This window comes from Mesoplodon bidens (assembly GCF_964165515.1).
Source record: "Mesoplodon bidens genome assembly, chromosome: 3".
NCBI lineage: Eukaryota > Metazoa > Chordata > Mammalia > Artiodactyla > Ziphiidae > Mesoplodon > Mesoplodon bidens.
Window position 1 is genome coordinate 145590444 of NC_138178.1, and position 13911 is coordinate 145604354.

General features: G+C 40.1%; 1 protein-coding gene across 2 annotated transcripts in view; it reads right to left on the reverse strand.

Annotated features, from left to right (window-relative positions):
* DCAF5 (DDB1 and CUL4 associated factor 5) overlaps positions 1 to 13911 on the reverse strand; it is a 109686-nt gene that overhangs the window by 20404 nt on the left and 75371 nt on the right. For both annotated transcript variants that reach the window (XM_081226897.1, XM_081226898.1), the window contains exon 7: positions 6988 to 7054. In XM_081226897.1, the coding sequence (XP_081083023.1) occupies positions 6988 to 7054 (67 nt within the window). The remainder of the gene's footprint in view (positions 1 to 6987; positions 7055 to 13911) is intronic.

Below are 13911 nucleotides of genomic sequence, written 5' to 3' on the forward strand. Positions count from 1 at the left end.
TCACATAGAAACAGATGCTCGTCCTACGTACTTCACAGGTGTAAAACATATTCTGATGGGCTTTTTCTTTGCTACAGCAAAATCCCCAGTTCCTTCCTCTGATTTTTAAAGAGGTTTTGAGAAATGAGTTATTATTTGACATCAACTAAAAAAATTGAGCCTAATCCTCCAGGTAGGAAGTTTGACAGTGGGTATTAGGTCTTACATCTTGAAATGATTTCCTCAGCCCACTAGGAAGCCCTATGTGAATTACTCAGCCAATTGGCTAATTCTGTGTTGTTTATATAATAAATAAACTTCATCTCTTTGGAGTTTGTGTAGCAAAAAAATTTCTCCAGTGATTGTCAGTCTTTCTGAACAGAAGAATGGAGAAGAAAAAGATGCTCTTGCTTTTGGCTCACACTGAGAAGCACACAGCAGGTATTCAATAAATGCAGATGGCGCGTCATCTGATTATGCCATTAAGGCATATAACAACAAGCCAGCTTCCTCCCATTGCCTGCCTCAGTATCTTACTTTCAACTGGCATGAACAGAGAGAGCGAGCAAAGCCTTATTCCAGATTTGTTTAAGTCAAAATGGCAGTAGATTAGATGAGGAATTTCCTGACAGACTTTTCGTTATCTAAGCATTCAGAGCTAGAACTCAAGGCCACATTTAGCCCTTTTATGTTATGTTTGGCTTGCTGAACCTTCCTAAATGTTTTTAAAAACTATGAATTGCCGATGTTTAAAAATAGAGAGCTTACATATAAGAACTTTCTAATCACTGGAGTTGCCCTGGGGCAACAAGCACCCTATCATGGGGGGCAACCTAGCAGAGGGTTTAAGTTATTCCTAAATAAAAGTGTACTTTAATATATGTAAGATATAACTCAAAAAAAATTATTGTGGGGATATGTATGTGAACAGAAAATTCTACAGACCACTGATCTGGGCTAAATACAGGCAGTATGTGAATGCCTCTGCTGGGATATCATGTTTTCATTTTTATTCATTTAAGAAAATTTTATTTCTTTTGTGATTTATTCTTTGACCAATGTTTATTCACTCATTTTTTTCTTTTTCTTTTTTCATCAGGAGTATAAAAAGGATACAGAAAACAGCATAAAAAGTACAGCTTAATGAAGTTTTTTAAGGTGAACACCTGTATAACCAACACCTAGGTCTCAAGAAATGGAATTTTTCCTGGCCATTCAGAGGCCTCTATGTGCGCTTCATTCCTATTACAACCCCTTCTCTCCCCTAAAGAAATCATTATCCTGACTTGTACATTAATCGCTTCCCTGCTTTTAAAAATAATTTTGTTCATCCAAGTATGCATTCCTAAATACTTTATTTATTTATTTATCCTTGGGACACACCGTGCAGCTTGTGGGATCTTAGTTCCCTGACCAGGGATCGAACCTGGGCCTTCGGCAGTGAAAACTCGGAGTCCTAACCACTGGACTGCCAGGGAATTCCCTTCTAAATACTTTAGCTTTGCCTGTTTTTTGTTTTAATATATCTTTTGGGTTTCTTATACAATAGATTTTCTCCTGTCCATCCTTCCTTTTCTCATCAAAATGTAAATACTTGTTGAAGAACACAGATCATTTGACCTATAGTTCCCGACAGTCTGGACTTTATGGATTGTATCCTCACAACATAGTACAGGACACTCCTCTGTCCTCTGTGCTACCTGCAAATTGAAAGCTGGATCCTGAGGTCTGATTAGATTCCGGGTTGTTTTATTTTGCAAGACCTTAGGCACCATAGTGTTTCTTCATCAGGAGACTCTTAATGTCTTGTTGCCTTTCTTTTTGTGATGTGAACGGCTGTACATGCTCAATGCTTAGAGGCATTAATTCACTGAGGGCTGCTAAGTGATTATATTAAAATTCTATAATTTCTTTTTTCTAAAATGTCTTTTATTTTACCTATAATTTTGAAAGATATTTTCCCTGGATTCTAGGTTCCCTAGAATTCTAGGTTGGCAGGTTTTAATTCTTTAAGCACTTTAGAGATACCATTCTATTGTATTCTGGCTTCCATAATTTGACCATCCATCTTATTGTTGCTTATTTACAGGTCATTTGTCCATTTTCTCAGACTGCTTTTGGGCTTTTTCTCATTATCTTTCATTTTCAATAGTTTGACACGATATGCCTAGGTGTGTTGTATTTATTTATCGTGCTTGTGGTTACTGAGTTGCTTGAATCTGAGGACTGGCATATTTCATTTGTTCTGGAAACGTTCAGCCGTTATCTCTTCATATATTGCTCTGCTTCACTTTCTCTCTCTTATCCTTCCGGGATTTCAAGTTCCTATGTTAGATCACCTGTGTCCCACTTGTCTCTTACACTCTCTGTTTTGCTTTTTCCATTCTCCATTCTCATCGTCCTTCAGTTTGAATGTCTTTTACTGACCTGTCTTCTATTCACCAAGCCTGTCCTCTCGAGGTTAAACAAATCCAAAAAATTCTTAGTTTTAGACATATTTTTCAGTTCTACATGATTTTTTTTCTAGGTAGATTCCAATTCTCTGTTGAAATTCTCCATCTTTTTATCCATTTTGTCCATCCATCATTTCTATTTTCTTTATCACATTTACAATATTTCAAGTTCCTGACTGTTGGACTTCAATATTTAGATAATATTGTGCGTTGGCTTCTTCTTTTTTTTTTTTTTGCGGTACATGGGCCTGTCACTGTTGTGGCCTCTCCCGTTGCGGAGCACAGGCTCTGGTCACACAGGCTCAGTGGCCATGGCTCACGGGCCCAGCTGCTCCGCGGCATGTGGGATCTTCCCGGACCGCGGCACGAACCCGTGTCCCCTGCATCGGCAGGCGGACTCTCAACCACTGCGCCACCAGGGAAGCCCCCTCGTTGGCTTCTTTTGATTACTGACCACGTTTTCATGTCTCATAATTTTTTTACTGTATGCTGGACATTGAGGATAAAGAACCATGGAGATTGCTATGGACTGAACTGTGTCTCTTGCAAATTCGTATGTTGAAACCCCAAACCCTAATGTGCCTATTTGGAGAGAGGGGCTTTAAGGAGATAATTAAGGTTAAACAAAGTCATAAGGGAAGGACTCTAATCCAATAAGACTGATGTCCTCATAAGAAGAGGAAGGGACACCAGTGATGTGTGTACACAGAGAAAAGGCCATGTGAGAACACATGAGGAGGCAATCATGTGCAAGCCAAAGGAGAGAGGCCTCAGGAGAAATCAAACTTGTCAGAACTTTGATCTTGGACATCTAGCCTCCAGAACTGTGAGAAAATATGTCTCTGATATTTACAGTCTGTGGGATTTTGTTATGGCAGCCCTAGCAAACTAATACAGAGACGAAAGCAGTTTCCTCCATATGCATTTACCCATTCCACTCTTGAGAAAAGAAGGGGCTGATCACCCTCAATCCAATCAGAAGGAACCAGGTCAGCACTGGGTTGAATAAGTCTACTTCTTCTTTTTTAAAAAATATTTATTTGGCTGCATTGGTTCTTAGCTGCGGCATGCGTGATCGTCGCTGCGGCATGAGGGATCTTTCGTTGTGGCGCGAGGGCTTCTCTCTAGTTGTGGCATGGTGGCTCTTTAGTTGTGGCGTGTGGGCTTAGTTGCCCCTTAGTTGCCCAGGGATCTTAGTTCCCTGACCAGGGACTGAACCCACGTCCCCTGCATTGGAAGGCAGATTCTCAGCCACTGGACCACAAGGGAAGTCCCAAGTTTATTTCTGGTTTCAAATGTCTCAAAGGCAAGACCTGTAGGGTGCTTGCTGCAGATCTCTTCCACTAATGGAAGTTCGTGTCCTACTTACATACGAGGAGACTGTAGGATATTACACTCAGCCTTTCTGGCCCAGCTCCATCCTCAAGTGTAGCCCCTGAGGGCTTTTGATGGAGAGCCTGTCAAACCTCTGTTCTCTGCTCTGAACATTCTGTTCTTTGGAAGTTTTAATCTTACCTCTTTATCATCCTTTCCCAAGTAGGTTCAAAATGCCCTGTGGGGCTTCCCTGGTGGCACAGTGGTTGAGAGTCTGCCTGCCGATGCAGGGGACACGGGTTCGTGCCCCGGTCTGGGAGGATCCCACATGCCGCGGAGCAACTAAGCCCGTGAGCCATGGCCGCTGAGCCTGCGTGTCCGGAGCCTGTGCTCCGCAACGGGAGAGGCCACAACAGTGAGAGGCCCTCGTATCACAAAAAGAAAAAAAAAAAAAAAAGCCCTGTGGAGCAGGACCCTCCCACTAGGGGAACTTTGTCTCCTAAGCACTGTATACTGTGGGCATTTCATTCTGCTTTCCAGCCTAGCCCCCTAGCTCCCAGGGCAACCCCAGCACCCGGCAAATGTCCTATAGGGAAGACTGGTCATGTGTTTGGGGTTCCTCTAGAATCCAGTCTATCCTATCAACACATGTGGCCATCGAAAACTCTGATTTCTTTTGACCCTGGTAGAGTCTGTCCATGGCAGCCCAAACTACAGCCTGTGCACAGATGCCCTCAGGAAAGAACATGGCCAGCACCTTCTGCTCAGTTAGGAAGGGCTCTTCCTTCTTCTGAACTTTAGTTCTCCTAGCAGACTTTGTAACCACAGCTCTCTGACATCTTTAAAAATATGGCTTTTGTAATTTGATTTTTGTACTTATTACAGTGGGAGCTACCTACTGCATCCTACGTGGAATCTGACGTCTAACAATTTATTTTTTAATAGAAATTTTACATCGTTCCCTTTTCCTCCTTGAAATAATATTTCTACTTTACCTACCTCCCCCCAAATTTCAACCTAATATATTTTAATGAAAATCTATCATAGTTTCACCAATAAAAATATAATTACAAATTAAAATTTTTATTTACTGTGACTGTAAGGCTCTAAGTGTTAACATTTCTGTATTGGATTTGAGTTACCATTACAATACTTACTGGAACACAATTGATCAAAACTGATATATTTTTAATGTTTTATAAAAACCAATTATTATAAAAAGGAGAAATTTATTGTAAGTGCATAAGAAGATAAGGTAGAAGATGGTGGAGGGTTGGGTTATAGCCCTATGATTAAAGGATACTTCAGCTTTTTTGGCACCTTAGAAGTTTTTACACCTTAAGGGCAATGCACCATGCCAAGGTTCAAGTGGCCAGAAATTTCTGGAGTACTTCCGATTTTCTGGTGTTTTTTGTTTGTCTGCTTGTTTGTTTGTTTTTCTGTAAAGTGGGGGAAGGACAAAGGGAAAAGGGGAGGTGGGAAAGGACAATACATATGGAATTTGAGAATCTAGAAACGGATTCCTTTAAACCAGCTGTGCCTATACAATCTTTGGAAGGTCCAGGCACCCATTTCCCAGTTTTGATATTGGAATCCTAAATCAGCTATGAGGGTCCCTGCCAACCCAGAGATTGCATACCCATCTACATATAAAGACAGCCTAAGAGTGGCCCGTACCCTAAGTCAGTACAGAAATCAGCAGGAGGTGAAAAAATCTACAATACTACTGTTAATTCTTCCCCCTTCTCTCAATACAAACATGAAAAAGATTCCAGAGAACAGTCCTGGGGGAGGGGATGATCCACTTTCTGTTTTAAAAGCCACACTGACTTAATAATGAAAAGCTTTTCAAGATCAGGTAAAAGATACAATTAAGCCCACAGATTATTTCTCAGCTCATCAATCTAGGACTTACAGAGGTGGGAGACTTAACACAGAACTATCTCTAGTGCTGGAACATCACGTTTTGTTCAGAGAGACTGTTGCTGTCCCATCTGGTTGTGCTTCAAAGGTAAGATGCTTCACTCGTGCTTTCCAAATTCCAGAAGGGGAAAAAGGTCTTTTGTAACTTGTTTGGTAACCAGACCACAGCAACAGGATAGTTTCCAGAAGTAAGCCTCAACAAGTTTTGAAAGGCAGATGTTTGGTAACAATATTGTTAATTCAGCAATAGGCAAGCCAACAACTTTCCTAAACTCTGAGCACTAGACACATTTTGTGTAATATAATCAGCACAGTCCTCTATTACTTTCCAATGGCCATTTTCCAGTTTGATGCCATGTATCACCTGGAGCAGATGGCTGTATTGAGCTGTCCTGAGAACAAAAAATAGACATTTTTCTACCAGTAGGAAGCAACCAGTGTAACACTCATCCGAGCATGTGAGGACACTATTATCAAGAATGAAGAGGGCTTCCCTGGTGGTGCAGTGGTTGAGAGTCCGCCTGCCGATGCAGGGGACACGGGTTCGTGCCCCGGTCAGGGAAGATCCCACATGTCGCAGAGCGGCTAGGCCCGTGAGCCATGGCTGCTGAGCCTGCGCGTCCAGAGCCTGTGCTCCGCAACAGGAGAGGCCACAACAGTGAGAGGCCCGTGTACAGCAAAAAAAAAAAAAAAAAAAAAAAGAATGAAGAATGGTCCGCGCTGCCTGAAAGCTCAGATGGCCTAGATCCAAATTTATGGAAAGCAGCAGGCTCTTTTTCAGAATACATCTAGAGCAAAAGCAGAAATATTTCTTTCTAATTTCTCTCATGTCTGGGGTTAGCCAAACTCCAGGGAGTACATCTGTCCATCAACAAAGAAAGTTTCCCTTTACCTAACATCACCAGGGAGGCTAAAAGAAAGGCAGAGGCCCTAATAACTGTTTGTAGAGTCATAAGCAGGAATGTGCACATGAATAATAAAGGAAAAGCATGTAGAAAGCAAGGTAATAATACTCCAAGTGTGAAATAGGAGAGAGGAAAATGGACATAAAGGAGATCTATGAAGTCTAAAGAAAAGTTCTTAGGAGGAAAAAAATCTGAGCATGATTATGTCAAATAAGGGTATGCATGAAGGTTATAGCTAAATCTGGCTTCCAATTTTTACTTTAAAATTTACTTTGGTCACTTTCCAAAAAATTTTTTGTATTAAAAGAGAAATATCTTCCTCTACTGCTAAAGATCTGCCCTTTCAGGGCACAGCATGCAGGAGGTCAATAGAGCCAACATTAGCAGCAGGTTCATACTTGGGATACACTCACCTGCTTCTGGATCTGCAGGAATTCTCCACATGTACAGGTTGAAGTCATCAGAGCCTGAAAGGATATACTGTTGGGACAAAAAAAAATCGATTTATTACTTATGTGTTGACTGATAATCTATCTACCTATCTATCTATACAGAAAAAGGTTTTTAAAAATAAACAAGATAAATGAACATATATTCATAAGGCACCACAGAGCAAACACTCTCTTAAAAGTATTTGCAAATCCAAAGGCTAATTGGCTAAAACTTGGCAACAACCAACCAACCTGATTTAAAAATGGGCAAAGGACTTGAACAGACATTTCTCCAAAGAAAATATACAAATGGCCAATAATGTGAAAAGATGCTTAACATCACTGATTATTATGGCAATGAAAATGAAAACCACAAAGAGGTACCACTTCACACCCATTAGGATGGCGATTACCAAAAGCAAACAAACAGAAAAAAGTGTTGGTGAGGAGGTGGAGAAGTTGGCACCCACTGCGCATTGCTGGTGGGACTATACAATGGTGCAGACACTGTGGAACACAGTATGGAGGCTCTTCAAAAAGTTAAACATAGAACTACCATATAACCCAGAAATTCTACTCCTAGGTATATATCAAAGAATTGAAAGCAGGGACTAGAGATATCTGTACACCAATGTTCAGAGCAGAAGGCTCACAACAGGCAAACAACTTAAACGTCCATCAATGGATGAACAGATAAACAAAATGTTGTATATATCCATACAATGGAATACTATTTAGCCTTAAAAAGGTAATTCAGACACATGCTACAACGTGGGTAAAACTTGAAGACATTATGCTAAGTGAAATAAGCCATATACAAAAAGACAAACGTATGATTCAACTTACATGAGGAACCAAGAGTAGTCAAATTCATAGAGACAGAAAGCAGAATGGTAGTTGCCAAGGACTGGGGGAAAGGGAGAAATGGGCAGCTACTCTTCAACAGAGTACAGAGTTTCACTTTGGGAAGATGAAAAAGTTCTGGAGATGGACAGTTGTGATAGTTACACAACAATGTGAATGTACTTAATGCCACAAAGTTGTACACTTTAAAATGGTTTTAGTGGTAAGTTCCATGTTATGTATATTTTACCACAATTTTTCAAAAAAATTTTTTTTGAAGTTTTGCATTTTATTTTATTTTTTATACAGCAGGTTCTTATTATCCATTTTATACATATTAGTGTATATATGTCAATCCCAGTCTCCCAATTCATCACACCACCCCCCTCCCCCCAGCCCGCCACTTTCTCCCCTTAGTGTCCATACGTTTTTTCTCTACATCTGTGTCTCAATTTCTGCCCTGCAAACTGGTTCAACTGTATCATTTTTCTAGGTTCCACATATATGTGTTAATATACGGTATCTTTCTGCCTTACTTCACTCTGTATGACAGTCTCTAGATCCATCCACGCCTCTACAAATGACCCAATTTCCTTCCTTTTTATGGCTGAGTAATATTCCACTGTATATATGTACCACATCTTCTTTATCCATTCATCTGTCGATGGGCATTTAGGTTGCTTCCATGACCTGGCTACTGTAAATAGTGCTGCAATGAACACTGGGGTGCATGTGTCTTTTTGAATTATGGTTTTCTCTGGGTATATGCCCAGTAGTGGGATTGCTGGGTCATATGGTAATTCTATTTTTAGTTCCTTAAGGAACCTCCATACTGTTCTCCATAGTGGCTGTAACAATTTACATTCCCACCAACAGTGGAAGACGGTTCCCTTTTCTCCACGCCCTCTCCAGCATTTGTTGTTTGTAGCATTTCTAATGATGCCCATTCAAAGTGATGTGAGGTGATACCTCATTGTAGTTTTGATTTCCATTTCTGTAATAATTAGTGATGTTGAGCAGCTTTTCATGTGCTTCTTGGCCATCTGTATGTCTTCTTGGAGAAATGTCTATTTTGGTCTTCTGCCCATTTTTCGATTGGGTTGTTTGTTTTTTTAATATTGAGCTACATGAGCTGTTTATACATTTTGGAGATTAATCCTTTGTCCATTGATTCTTTTGCAAATATTTTCTCCCATTCTGAGGGTAGTCTTTTCATCTTGTTGTAGTTTCCTTCGCTGTACAAAAGCTTTGAAGTTTCATTAGGTCCCATTTGTTTACTTTTGTTTTTATTTCCATTACTCTAGGAGCGGGATCAAAAAAAGATCTGGCTGTGATTTATGTCAAAGAGTGTTCTTCCTATGTTTTTCTCTAAGAGTTTTATAGTGTCCAGTCTTATATTTAGGTCTCTAATCCATTTTGAGTTTATTTTTGTGTACAGTGTTAGGGAGTGTTCTAATTTCATTCTTTTACATGTAGCTGTCCAGTTTTCCCAGCACCACTTATTGAAGAGACTGTCTTTTCTCCAGTGTATATCCTTGCCTCCTCTGTGATAGATTAGTTGACCACAGGTGCATGGGTTTATCTCTGGGCTTTCTATCCTGTTCCACTGATCTATATTTCTGTTTTTGTGCCAGTACCATATTGTCTTGATTACTGTAGCTTTGTAGTATAGTCTGAAGTCAGGGAGTCCGATTCCTCCAGCTCCATTGTTTTCACTCAAGACTGCTTTGGCCATTTGGGGTCTTTTGTGTCTCCAAACAAATTTTAAGGTTCTTTTTTCTGTAAACAAATGCCATTTCCAAGTTCTGTAAAAAATGCCATTGGTAATTTGACAGGGATTGCATTGAATTTGTAGATTGCTATGGATAGCATAGTCATTTTCACAATACTGATTCTTCCAATCCAGTAACATAGTATATCTCCCCATCTGTTTGTATCATCTTTCATTTTTTTCATCAGTGTCTTACAGTTTTCTGCATACAGGTCTTTTGCCTCCCTAGGTAGGTTTATTCCTGGGTATTTTATTCTTTTTGTTGCAATGATAAATGGCACTGTTTCCTTAATTTCTCTTTCAGATTTTTCACCATTCGTGTATAGGAATGCAAGAGATTTCTGTGCATTAATTTTGTATCCTGCCACTTTACCAAATTCATTGATTAGCTCTAGTAGTTTTCTGGTGGCATCTTTAGGATTCTCTATGTACAGTATCATGTCATCTGCAAACAGTGACAGCTTTACTTCTTCTTTTCCAATTTGTATTCCTTTTATTTCTTTTTCTTCTCTGATTGCCGTGGCTAGGACTTCCAAAACTATGTTGAATAATAGTGGTGAGAGTGGACATCCTTGTCTTGTTCCTGATCTTAGAGGAAATGCTTTCAGTTTTTCACCATTGAGAATGATGTTTGCTGTGGGTTTGTCATATATGGCCTTTATTATGTTGAGGTAGGTTCCCTCTATGCCCACTTTCTGGAGAGTTTTTTCCTAACTGGGTGTTGAATTTTGTCAGAAGCTTTTTCTGCATCTATTGAGATGATCATATGGTTTTTCTTCTTCAATTTGTTAATATGGTGTATCACATCGATTGATTTGCTTATACAGAAGAATCCTTGTATCCCTGGGATAAATCCCACTTGACCATGGTATATGATCCTTTTAATGTGTTGTTGGATTCCGTTTCCTAGTATTTTGTTGAGGATTTTTGCATTTATATTCATCAGTGATATTGGTCTGTAATTGTCTTTTTTTGTAGTATCTTTTTCTGGTTTTGATATCAGGCTGTTGGTGGCCTCATAGAATGAGTTTGGGAGTGTTCCTTCCTCTGCAATGTTTTGGAAGAGTTTGAGAAGGATGGGTGTTAGCTCTTCTCTAAATGTTTGACAGAATTCACCTGTGAAGCCATCTGGTCCTGGACTTCTGTTTGTTCGAAGATTTTAAATCACAGTTTCAATTTCATTACTTGTGATTGGTCTGTTCATATTTTCTACTTCCTGGTTCAGTCTTAGAAGGTTATACCTTTCTAAGAATTTGTCCATTTCTTCCAGGTTGTCCATTTCATTGGCATAGAGTTGCCTGTAGTAGTCTCTTAGGATGCTTTGTATTTCTGCGGTGTCTGTTGTAACTTCTCCTTTTTCATTTCTAATTTTATTGATTTGAGTCCTCTCCCTCTTTTTCTTGAGGAGTCTGGCTAATGGTTTATCAATTTTATCTTCTCCGAGAAACAGCTTTTAGTTTTATTGATCTTTGCCATTGTTTTCTTTGTTTCTATTTCATTTATTTCTGCTCTGATCTTTATGATTTCTCTCCTACTACTAACTTTGGGTTTTGTTTGTTCTTCTTTCCCTAGTTCCTTTAGGTGTAAGGTTAGATTGTTTATTTGAGATTTTTCTTGTTTCTTTAGGTAGGTTTGTATTGGTACAAACTTCCCGCTTAGAACTGCTTTTGCTGCATCCCATAGGTTTCAGATCGTTTTTTTGTTTGTTTGTTTTGTTTTTTTTGCGGTACGCAGGTCTCTCACTGTTGTGGACTCTCCCGTTGTGGAGCACAGGTTCCAGACGTGCAGGCTCAGTGGCCATGGCTCATGGGCCTAGCTGCTCTGCGTCATGTGGGATCTTCCCGGACCGGGGCACGAACCCATGTCCCCTGCATCGGCAGGCGGACTCTCAACCACTGCACCACCAGGGAAGCCCCCTGTCTTGTTTTCTTTGTCATTTGTCCCTAGGTATTTTTTGATTTCCTCTTTGATTTCTTCAATAATCTCTTGGTTATTTAGTAATGTGTTGTTTAGCCTCTATGTGTTTGTGTTATTTACATTATTTTTACCTGTAACTGATTTCTAATCTCATAGCGTTGTGGTCAGAAAAGATGCTTGATATGATTTCAATTTTGTTAAATTTACTGAGGCTTGATTTGTGACCCAAGATGTGATCTATCCTGGAGGATGTTCCGTGTGTGCTTGAGAAGAAGTATAATCTGCTGTTTATGGATGGAATGTCCTATAAATATCAATTAAATCTATCTGGTCTATTGTGTCATTTAAAGCTTGTGTTTCCTTATTAATTTTCTGTATGGATGATCTGTCCGTTGGTGTAAGTGAGGTGTCAATCTCCCCCACTATTATTGTGTTACTCTTGATTTCCTCTTTTATAGCTGTTAGCAGTTGCCTTATGTATTGAGGTGCTCGTATGTTGGGTGCATATAGATTTATAATTGTTATATCTTCTTCTTGGATTGATCCCTTGATCATTATGTAGTGTCCTTCCTTTTCTCTTGTAACACTTTTTATTTTACAGTCTATTTTATCTGATATGAGTATTGCTACCCCAGCTTTCCTTTGATTTCCATTTGCATGGAATATCTTTTTCCGTCTCCTCACTTTCAGTCTGTATGTATTCCTAGGTCTGAAGTGGGTCTCTTGTGGACAGCATATACATGGGTCTTGTTTTTGTATCCATTCAGACAGCCTTTGTCTTTTGGTGGGAGCATTTAATCCATTCACTTTTAAGGTAATTATTGATATTATGTTCCTATTACCGTTTTCTTAATTGTTATGGGTTGGTTTTTGTAGGTCCTTTTCTTCTCTTGTGTTTCCCACTTAGAGAAGTTCCTTTAGCATTTGTTGTAGAGCTGGTTTGGTGGTGCTGGACTCTCTTAGCTTTTGCTTGTCTGTGAAGCTTTTGATTTCTCTGTCGTATCTGAATGAGATCCTTGCTGGGTAGAGTAATCTTGGTTGTAGGTTCTTTCCTTTCATCACTTTAAATATGTCATGCCTCTCCCTTCTGGCTTGTAGAGTTTCTGCTGAGAAATCAGCTGTTAACCTTATGAGCATTCCCTTGTATGTTATTTGTCGTTTTTCCCTTGTTGCTTTCAATAATTTTTCTGTGTCTTTAATTTTTGCCAATTTGATTACTATGTGTCTCAGCATGTTTCTCCTTGGGTTTACCTTGCCTGGGACTCTCTGCACTTCCTGGACTTGGGTGGCTATTACCTTTCCTATGTTAGGGAAGTTTTCAACTATAATCTCTTCATATATTTTCTCAGGTACTTTCTCTCTCTCTTCTCCTTCTGGGACCCTATAATGCAAATGTTGCTGCGTTTAATGTTGTCCCAGAGGTCTCTTAAGGCTGTCTTCATTTCTTTTCAATCCGTTTTTCTTTATTCTGTTTCACAGCAGTGAATTCCACCATTGTGTCTTCCAGGTCACTTATCCGGTCTTCTGCCTCAGTTATTCTGCTATTGATTCCTTCTAGTGTAGTTTTCATTTCAGTTATTGTATTGTTCATCTCTGTTTGTGTATTCTTTAATTCTTCTAGGTGTTTGTTCTTTAATTCTTCTAGGTCTTTGTTAAACATTTCTTGCATCTTCTCAATCTTTGCCTCCATTCTTCTTCTGAGGTCCTGGATCATCTTCACTATCATTATTCTGAATTCTTTTTCTGGAGGGTTGCCTACCTCCACTTCATTTAGTCATTTTCCTGGGGTTTTATCTTGTTCCTTCATCTGGTACATAGCCCTCTGCCTTTTCATCTTGTCTATCTTTCTGTGAATGTGATTTTTGTTCCACAGGCTGCAGGATTGTAGTTCTTCTTGCTTCTGCTGTCTGCCCTCTGGTGGATGAGGCTATCTAAGAGGCTTGTGCAAGTTCCCTGATGGGAGGGCCTGGTGGTGGGTAGAGCTGGGTGTTGCTCTGGTGGGCAGAGCTCAGTAAAACTTTAATCCGCTTGTCTGCTGATGGTGGGGCTGGATTCCCTCCTTGTTGGTTGTTTGGCCTGAGGCGACCCAACTCTGGAGCTTACCCGGGCTTTTTGGTGAGGCTAATGGTGAACTCTGGGAGGGCTCACACCAAGGAGTACTTCCCAGAACTTCTGCTGTCAGTGTCCCTGTTCTCATGGTGAGACACAGCCACATTCTGCCTCTGCAGGAGACCCTCCAACACTAGCAGGTAGGTCTGGTTCAGTCTCCTATGGGGTCACTGCTCCTTTCCCTGGGTCCCGATGCGCACACTACTTTGTGTGTGCCCTCCAAGAGTGGTGTGTCTGTTTCCCCCAGTCCTGTCGAAGTCATGCAA